The sequence below is a fragment of the Gavialis gangeticus genome, unplaced genomic scaffold (genome assembly GCF_001723915.1).
Source record: "Gavialis gangeticus isolate Ggan-Ray unplaced genomic scaffold, GavGan_comp1, whole genome shotgun sequence".
Taxonomy (NCBI): Eukaryota; Metazoa; Chordata; order Crocodylia; family Gavialidae; genus Gavialis; species Gavialis gangeticus.
In genome coordinates this window covers 32,876,776-32,886,514 of record NW_017729025.1, presented here as the reverse complement: position 1 = coordinate 32,886,514, position 9,739 = coordinate 32,876,776, and the positions used below count along the sequence as shown (strand labels likewise).

At 44.8% G+C, this 9,739-nt stretch overlaps 1 protein-coding gene across 1 annotated transcript in view; it reads left to right on the top strand.

The window, feature by feature from the left end:
- Positions 1 to 3,838, top strand: part of BDKRB2 (bradykinin receptor B2) — a 36,806-nt gene extending 32,968 nt beyond the window's left edge. Inside the window, exon 2 of the mRNA XM_019518604.1 lies at positions 1,778 to 3,838. Within this exon, the coding sequence (XP_019374149.1) occupies positions 1,784 to 2,926 (1,143 nt within the window). The 5' untranslated portion in view covers positions 1,778 to 1,783 and the 3' untranslated portion in view covers positions 2,927 to 3,838. The remainder of the gene's footprint in view (positions 1 to 1,777) is intronic.
- The last annotated feature ends 5,901 nt before the right edge of the window (positions 3,839 to 9,739 follow it).

The following is a 9,739-nucleotide window of genomic DNA, read 5'->3' as shown; positions in this document are numbered from 1 at the left end:
TGGGGGGGGGGGGGCGGGGGTGGTAGTCAAGCGGTTGGATCTGGAGCTGCTGCCCTGCCCAGTTCTGCCACCGCTCTGCCCAGCTCCATGTCACTGCTGCTCCGCGGAGCCCCCCAAAGCACGAGGCCCAGGGTGGCTGCCCTGATTCATCCCACATGCCACAATTTAACACCCACATACTCTACAATTTGCAAGAATGTGCAGTCAGTCTGTAGCAGGGCACTAAGGTGCCTGCTACTGACAACAGTAGTATGAGCTCAGCTGCCAGTCACCAGGGCAGCGCAGGTGCGGGTTGCCGAGGCAACCAATCTGGTCAGCTGACTGGAAGGGGGGCAGGGCCTGGCCTTTATAAACAGCCAGGCTGAGGCTGGAAGGGCAGTTCCCCTCTGGCAGCCAAGGAAGGTGGAGCTCTGCTGGAGCAAGTTGGGCAGGCATAGCAGAGAAGCCTGATGGCTTGAGTTTGCGGTATGATGATACTGGGTGGAGAAAACCCTGGTAGGGATATGCATGGAGGATAGCCAGGTTGGCTGAGAATTTTCGTTATAGCCAGGGGCTTTGTATTTTCTGTTTTGTTGTTGTATAATACTGGAGGACCGGGTGAGGCTATAAGGGGTGGAGGAGGCCTCATAGGAGCTCCCCAGTAATGTGGGGATTCCTGGCACTGGAGAGGGTGCTGCGTTTTGGGGTGTCCTGACCCTGGCCCCAGTGTGGGCAGTATCGGGAGGAGCCCAGTGTGAGCGCAGGCAAGAAGCCCCAGTGGGGCATAGGACCAGGAAAGAGGGTCTGGGGGCCAGGTAAGGCCAAGGCTGCCTGAGCTCCGATTGTGGGAAGCCCGAGTGGGGCGTAGGACCTGGAAAGGGGGTCTGGGGGGCCAGGTAAGGCTGAGGCCACCTGAGCCCCAATTGTGGGAAGCCCCAATGAGGCATAGGACCCAGAAAGGGGTCCGGGGGCCAGGCACGGCTACGGCCACCTGAGCCCCAATTGCGGGAGCCGCAAGGCGAGACAGGCCCCAGTGTGGGCTGCAGGAGCCGCGAGGCAAGACAGGCCCCAGTGCGGGCTGCAGGAGAGGGAGAAGCTAGGAGGCGCCTGCAAGGACACAGGTAGGCAACAGGGACAAGTCTGGGGACCCGTGAGGGCACGGGCGACTGTGAGACTCACGTGCAGCCCCAGAGGTTAGGGGGCACCGAGCAACTAGGCAGAGCCAGGATACATCAAGGCACTGTGCCAAGGAAGGTTAGAAAGGCAGCCTCCCTTCAACATATTAACATCAAAGACGTGGCGGGCGAGATAGCGAGGGTGCATTAAACCTGATCTGGCACAGTAGGTAGGGGGCGCTAGGGGAGGTCACGGCACCCCTAGGTCACATCCCTGCCACAGTCCCATGAGAGATTATGGCTAACTGTATAGAAAGATAAAGGATCAAAACTGGTCTAGCTGAGAACTAGCTTTAAGGGTCATAAATGATCTATTTCAGCTTCACTTATCCTGTGTCATAGCCCCCTTTCATTATAGCCCATATCTCCTGTCATTAGATCTCTGTCTTTAGCTACCTAAACTCCACCCACCTGGATATGTACCTGTGTTTATCATCACAAAGTTTCTGCTAATTTAAGTGAGGGGACAAATCACATGCTATATAATGAAATGTCAGTCTTCAAGCATCTCTTTTAATAGCGCACAAGGAGTGGTAGCAGAGACATTTTTACTTCTTTACTGATTGAGTCTTTAGCAGCGGTGTGCTGCATACATTGAACCTGTTTCACCTTTTATTTTCCAGCCCGAGATGATCTCCCTTACAGCAGAAAATGTTACAGCCCTTCCCAGTGTTGTGACCACTTGGAAGTTGGGACCCAGCCAGTCTGATTTATACAACACTTCAGAAAACAACAACAGCTCCACCTGCATTACTACAGGAGTATGGAACTGGGTTTTCACTTTTCAGCCCATTTTCCTCTGGATCATTTTTACATTGGGAATGATGGAAAATGGCTTTGTCCTCAGTGTTTTTTGTTTCCACAAAAGTCGCTGCACAGTGGCTGAAATTTACTTGGCAAACCTGGCAGCTGCTGACCTGGTGTTGTCAGGTAGCTTACCTTTTTGGGCCATTAATATCACGAATAAGTTTGACTGGCCTTTTGGCACTTTCTTATGTAAAGTTGTCAATGCAATCAGCTGCACAAACTTTTATGCTAGTATTTATTTTTTGACAATGGTAAGTATTGATCGCTACCTGGCCCTAGTGAAAACTATGTCCTTTGGACTCATGCGGCGGAGTTCCTGTGCCAAGTGGAATAGTTTTTTGATCTGGCTATCTGCCTTGCTCATGTGTTCACCCACACTGGTGTTCAGAAAAGTAAGTTATTTCAAAGATCACAACATCACAGCCTGCTATCTTGACTATCCATCCGCATACTGGTCAGTTGCAACAAACTGTTTGCTGAACATTGTGGGCTTTTTGATCCCACTCATAGCGATTACTTTTTGTACTGTTCAAATCATCAAAGCCTTACGAAAAAATGAACTACAAAAACTCAAGGAAATCCAGACAGAGAGGAGAGCCACCATCTTGGTCCTTCTTGTTCTTTTATTGTTTATCACTTGCTGGCTTCCTTTCCAGATCAGCACGATAGTTGACACACTGTTTCGATTAAAGGCCATTACTGGTTGCCTTTTTGAAGAGGTCAATGATGTTATGTCCCAGATATCTACATACATTGCTTTTAGCAACAGTTGCCTTAACCCATTACTGTATGTCATTGTAGGCAAGCATTTCAGGAAGAAGTCCAGAGAATTGTACAAAGGCTTATTCATTAGGAAATGCAACAGATCAGAGTCCATGCAGATGGAAAGTTCCTTGGATACTTTAAGAACTTCGATTTCAGTAGAAAGCTCAAGAAAGAAGTATGCTGTGTCCATAGCACAATAGCACAGTTTGCTTATTTCAATGTCACTAGAAAATCTCATAAAACAGTGTTTAAGTTGCTATTCATATCCACCTTTTATGGCACCCCATTGTGAACATTGTGGCATCTGTGCTGATTCCTGAAAGTTTGGACATATGATCTCAATTCTAAATTCCAGGTAGGCATCTGCTTCTACTCTTGATGGACATTTCTCACAAATAAATTACATTTCCTGGCATATTTATATTTCCATGGCTGAACTATATTTGATACACTGTCATCTGAAATTTCTATATTAACTAATGAAGATAAGTGACTTCAGTTTACAGTTTCTATATGCAGTCATAATAGCTACTATCAGTATTAAATAGTTAACCATGCTCTCTGTACATTTGAAACAACGCATTTTGAACAGACAGAACATTTCCAGATGAGTTGATGAAGAATGCAAGATCCTGTAGAACCCTCATTTAAATCAATTTTTAAGAGCCTAATTCCCAGGCTTTCTTCCAGTTTTGATCAATAATCAAAAATTGTGCTTTTTATAATTCAGCGTGTTTTTTCTTTTTTGTAATTTCTCTGACACTACTGCAGTGGAGTGTCATGTAAATCCATATCTATAGATTATGGTTCATTAAAGAGTATATACCGCAAGAAAAATAAAGATAATTCAGACTTCCCAAAGAGCAGGACTTTTCTACACCTTTCCAACATGCGGCATTCACTGGAGTTATACATGAGTAACTGAGAGCACCATGTGTTTGAATGGGCAATTTAGAATGTAAACTCATCAGATGTAAAGACTTGGCTCATACATTTGCCTGTGAAGTAGGTAGCCATGTTAGTCTGAAGTCAGGCATAAGGTTAACCTCTAAAGGTTCCTACAGACATGCAGGGAGCCTGTTCTGATGTGGTGGAAATGCAATGTGTCAGAGCAGACTCGATTAATCAACTTTGCTGGAGCACGGAAATTGATGCTTTTTGGCCGCCCCATGGCTTAGGGCATTTTTACACGTGCTCTGAGATGTGGTGCTGGGCACTTTAATTAGTGAGCTGTGTTAATTAAAAGCGCCCATACGTCAGAGTCCCCGTGCACCCCTACACTGAAAAAATGGTGGGAAGCGCTTTGAACTAAAGCTCATTGAACATATTTTATTTCAAAGCACCCTGCTGACATTTTTTTCAGTGCGGGGATACACAGGAATGCTGATACATGTGACACATGGGTGCTTTTTAATTAGCACAGCTGCTAATTAAAGCACTCAGTGCTGCATCCCAGAGCATGTGTAGAAATGCCCTAAGGTGCCACCCTGCCCTACCTTCCTCTCATCTGTGAAGTGTAATTAATGTGTGTGGTGCTATATAATTATGATAAATAAAAATATACTTTTGATATGCATGATGTGGTTTCACAAAAAGAGAAGATACAGCAAAAGTAATTAAGTAAAATGAGTGAAATGAAGCCTTAAACATCTAATTGAAGGTAGCATATGCTTTGTATATACATGAATGGGCTCTTTATCTTGCATTTTAGCTACCTTTTCACTGTCCCTACTGCTATGAGTTAGCTTAGCTTGAGCAAGGATGGGCAAACTACAAAAGGATGCTGGAGATGTACTGAGGAATTAGATTAGTGGCACAGAAGAACTGTATTAACAGCTGCTGGGATGTGCTGACTTAAGGTGAAGACTATGCCCCTTGGTGGTCCAGCCATCTCAGAAAAGAAATATCATACTCACTTTAAGAGTTATTGTGTGTGGATAGGATTCCAGCAATACTTTAATTATCATTCCAGTTACTTTGAAGTAAAGATGGGCTCCTCATGAGGCTCAGACAGTTAGGTTTTTACCTCTTGGAACCTAGTTCAAAACCAGACTTGGAGTCTAATCGAAAGTCAAATGGAGTCAGCAAATGCTTCTATTTGCTAAGAATCACAGCTATTAGATCACACATTAAAACGGAGTTTGTTGAAATAGTCTGTTACAAAACAGCAAGCTACCATTGGCAGCTTTTGCTCTTGAGAGACAAGACTAGAACAGCAGTCCTTATGGGAAAGACCATATTTGTTACTGAGAAGAATATACCAAATAATTTGGCAACATTCAGGCAGGTATCATTAATTTAAAGTGTATAAATGTATATAAGCTACAATTACAATATTTTGTCATAAACTGTACATTTGTATTACAAAATAAAAGATTGAATTTTGAATACAGTACAAGTGTGCATAGGTGTTTCTGTGGCATGGGTCAATTTAATCAAAATACTCTGCTGAAGCCATCACCACCTTGGAGACTGAAGCATACAGTGAAAGGTGACTTAAAATATTGAAGGGAAATTAACTAAAAAAAATTTCACTCTTACTTTTATTCCCTCATCCAAACCTCAATACTGCAAAGTGCAGAGCATTCTCCGTTCTGGTTGAACTCAAAATTCACATGAAATCAAATGGGAATATTCAGAATCTTTCCGCTGGTTTTCTCTGCCTCCCCCTGGCTCAAGCCCATATGTAACAGTAAATATTATTTACTCATTTGTAGACTCAGTCTTCCTCTCACGGAAATCAAGAGGCACATGGAAAGCATCACCAGATTGTCCCTGAATATAGAATGTAAGAATGTAAATGAGAAAGGTAGTAACCTTGAGATGTTACATGGAAACATGAAATATACACTGGATACAAGGACTTCAAGATAGTTGATGATGACTTGTGGGTTATGGGCCTGAGGCACAGGCAGGGTGCCAAGGTTGTGCATAGTGTTCAAGAAAGGAGATAGTGAGGAGGGCTTAGCAGAATATCAAGAGCTCTGCTTTTGCCATGTTAAGCTTGAGCTAAATAGTTAGTCATCTGGGGAAAATGCCAGAGAGGCTGAGGTTTCATTTGAACACAATAAGACATTTCTAAAATATTGAGGTAACTCTGCAAGTTATCCATATAAAGGTGGAAGTGGATTTTTTTGTTTGCAGGAAAGATACCCAGAGATAAGGTCCAGGGAGGGAGGAGAAGGGTTTGAAGTTGTAGAAGCCAAGGAGCAACAAGATTTCAAAAAGAATTGTGTGGCCAGCTGTATCAAAGGCAGCTGACAGATTAAGGAAGATGAAGTAATACTGGTTCAGAGAGCTGGCTAATGAGAGGCTAGTTAGAAGTTTTGCCCACAGCAATTTCAGTTGTGTGCAAGAGGTTGAAGCCAGGCTGGAAAGAACATAGGATAGAAATGAAAGAGAAAAATTCTGGACAGAAATTGCATACAGCTTGTTCAGTGAGCTTAGACATGAAAGGAACAAGGAACACTGGAAGGCAATTAAAGAGGTAAGTAGGTTCAAGGGTTGATTTAAGCTGGAAAAGACCAAGACACATTTGTGTCATGAGGGGAGAAACCTAGAGAACAATAAGGCGGTGTGACAGGGTCCATCCCTGGGCCTGTCTAACATAGGCCTGACCCTCTGTCTCTGGGCTACTCGCCCACCTTTCTCATCTGCCACGCCTTGATGGAACAATAATTATGATGTTACTCATGTGGGAGGCTGCCCATTTACTACTCTGATGCTATGGGTTGCTATCCACCACTCCAAACCTCCCTTACATGGTGGCCCACACCTCACAGATGGTATATAAATGTTGATCTGCACCCTAGGGTGCTGGGGCTGCTCACTCCCTGTCACCACGCCCCCTGGCGCTGCGCCCTCCAGTACTGGGGTCTGCCCATCCCCTATCGCTATGCCTCTTGGCACTGGGGTCTGCCCCCTGTCTCTGCACCACCTGTTGCTCCATCCCCTGGCACTGGGGCTTGATCACCCCCTGTCTCTGCACCCCCCAGTGCTGGGATCTGATCACCCCCTTTTGCTGCGCTCCCCAGTGATGGGGCTTTGCCCAGTAGTGTGCCCCAATGTGGTCTCCTTCTCCCCCAATAGCCTGAGCCCAGTCCACTGGCTAAAACAGCAACATAACTATGAGCCTCTGGGCTATAACATAATACAAGTCCTACAAGCCACACTCTGGCTCCTTAAAAACCCCAAACCAGTACTTCCCAGCTCTAGGTACTTGTAGACTCCTGGAGCCTCATTAGCCATAGCAACAGTCTGGCCAGCAGCAACAGCATTCATGAGTAGTTTTGCCATACAGGAGCTCTCTTCCCCTGGCCACTTGCCAGAGACCTTCTCCTGCCAGGCTCGGCCCTGGGTTTATATGGACCCAGAGGCCTAACCCTTCATAGATTCATAGATTCATAGATTCATAGATTAAGGGTCGGAAGGGACCTAGTAGATCTTCTAGCCCGACCCCCCGCCAGGGCGGGAGAACAACAAAAAACCCCAATTTACCTGTCAGCTGACTGGGTGGTTGGGTTATTAATCCCTACCCTCCTGGTGCTTGGTGTTCCTACAGACTCAGGTTTTAAAGGGGCAGCCCTGCCTCCTAGTAACAGGGCTAGTGTTCCCTGTTACAGGGGGGAAGAAAATCAACATAGGGTGATTGAAGCTACATGAACAAGTGAAAGCATTATTGAAAGACAGAAAATAAGGCATTTCTACATCTGTTAGAATGAGAAAAGAGAAGAGAGTTGTGAGAATGGAAGGGGAAAGAGAAGTGAGCCGAGAATTTTCCCTAAGAAAAAATCAACAAAATGTAATCTCTCTTCTCCAAGACAGAACTGGAAACAGGAGGACAGGAGGGTTTGAAAACTGAGACAAAGGTGGCAAAGAGGAAGCCAGGAGGGTGGACATTAAATTTAATGGAGGTAAAGAAGTAGAGTTTTTTAGCTGGAAGATGGCAGATTTGCAGAAATGGCAGATTTGCAATAAGAAAAATCAACCTGGCTGCAGGCTATTTGAGAGATGGAAATATAAAAAATCAGAAACGGAAGATGTGGATGTCGGGGGTGAACCAAGGCTGAGGGTCAATAGGTTGGCCACTATGGAGGGAGAAGGGAAAAGTCACAGGTTAAGGAGAATAAGGAATGGATTGAATCAACAACCATATACTGCATTTACCCAAATCCAAGACTGCCCTGAATTTAAGATGACCCCCCAGTAATTAGATTCTATACATGGAAAATGTATTAATTTTTTTTATTTTCTATGTATAGAATCTGATTATTGGAGGGTCAGGGCCAGAACTAGAGCCACTGCAGCTATGTGTCTCCCATCACCTTCTATTCAGTTCCAGGATGAGAGGCTTTTTTGCCCCATGTTAATTGGGGGAGGAGAATCTCATTTTAGAACACAGTAAATATGATAAGCAGAAAGGAATGTGGAATGGGCTAAGAACAGACAGTTAATAAGACCATTAGTCAAGGAAAAGCTGAGACAAGACATGAGATGGTACTAATGTTTGTCCATGAGATTGTACTGACAGTACTAATTGACTATGAACAGGTGATGCGTAGAAAGGGGAACTCAGAAAAACATCTACAATGCAATTACACCGTAGCATGTCTAGCCATTCCCAAACTAGCTTTGATATTGCCAGCTTGGAATGACAGAATGACATGGAACTGTCTTACCAAGGATGGTCGGTACTTACTCAAGTGGCCAACCAATGCTGTCTTTGTGGAGTAACTTGTGATGAAGTCCCTGCCTCTGTAGCTTTACTACTACTGATACCAAGCTAGCTAGCTTAAAAATAGCTTGGGTATACCTATTTAGAAGTGTGAACACAGTACAGATACAGATAGATGTACCCAGAGACAGAGCAAGAATTAATGAAAATCAAACCAAGCGTATAACATTTTTGCATGGGAAAGCTAAACCAGGATGCAGATCAAATGAAATCATGAAGCAAGGGAACATGTAGCTAAGGTGTCAGATTGACTTCAGCTTCACCATATATTTCCTCTGTGGATACGTCGACAATTGTCCATGCATGCAGATCATCTGCACAGGTGTCCACTCTCGAGGAGCTACATCTGTTCAAATCAGGGTCTGTGAACAGCTGATATCTGTTCAATGGTGGGCTCTCCCCCAAAAGTGCCGCCCCTATCTGTGGTAGAGGCTTGTCTCTGTCGGTCTAGGTGTTGTCAATCTCTGGAGCTCATCACTTGTCTGAGCTGCTTTTTTTCCATTTCTTCCTTTCTGACTATCTTCTACACCAAGACAACTTTAACACCTCGGCTAACAAACTGAAGTCCACCATGACATCTTGATGACCCCTCCCACACGTCCGCGATCTCGCCTGCCATGATTTGTTGTTATGGGAGAAAATAGAATGCTGGGGTGTGTGGGTCTTGACGCTTTGGCTTTTGCAATTTGTCTTAGTGTAGTGAGGGCTCCACCAACCCCTAAACCGTCACCCGTTCCACTGGCTGGTAATTGAATTGTCTCTGCAATCTGCCTTTGAGCGGTAAAAAAAAAAATGCTCCTTGGGTCTCTAGGTCTGGCCACTCAGTATCCCCGATGGGTCTGGTTGTAACTCGCCCAGCTGGCACCTGGCACAGACCTGTCAGTAATCCTAGCCAGTCTTTTTCCTGGTTTATTGTCCTGATAGTTGTAAAGGCACTATCCAGGGTGACTTTCCTCTCAATCCCTCTTGGGATTGAGAGTGTGGTTGGAGGTAGAAAGGTAAGAAAGGCTTACTGACTTAACAAAAACACAACTACATGTAGTAACAAGACAAACAATGACAGACAAAAGCAATTCGTGTCGGCAACTTATCAGCAGTCCCCTCTGATGCCTGATACACTGCAAGTTCTTCTTTCTGCAAAGTTCAGTGAAGTCAGACATCCTTGATGAGCGCTGTCCGAGGGGTACCGGAAAGGACCTTGGAATGCAGTTCTTGGGCTCCTCAAGGTCCACTGGCTTACTGATCTAGGCAACAGCTAACTAATCCTTTTTACAGAGCT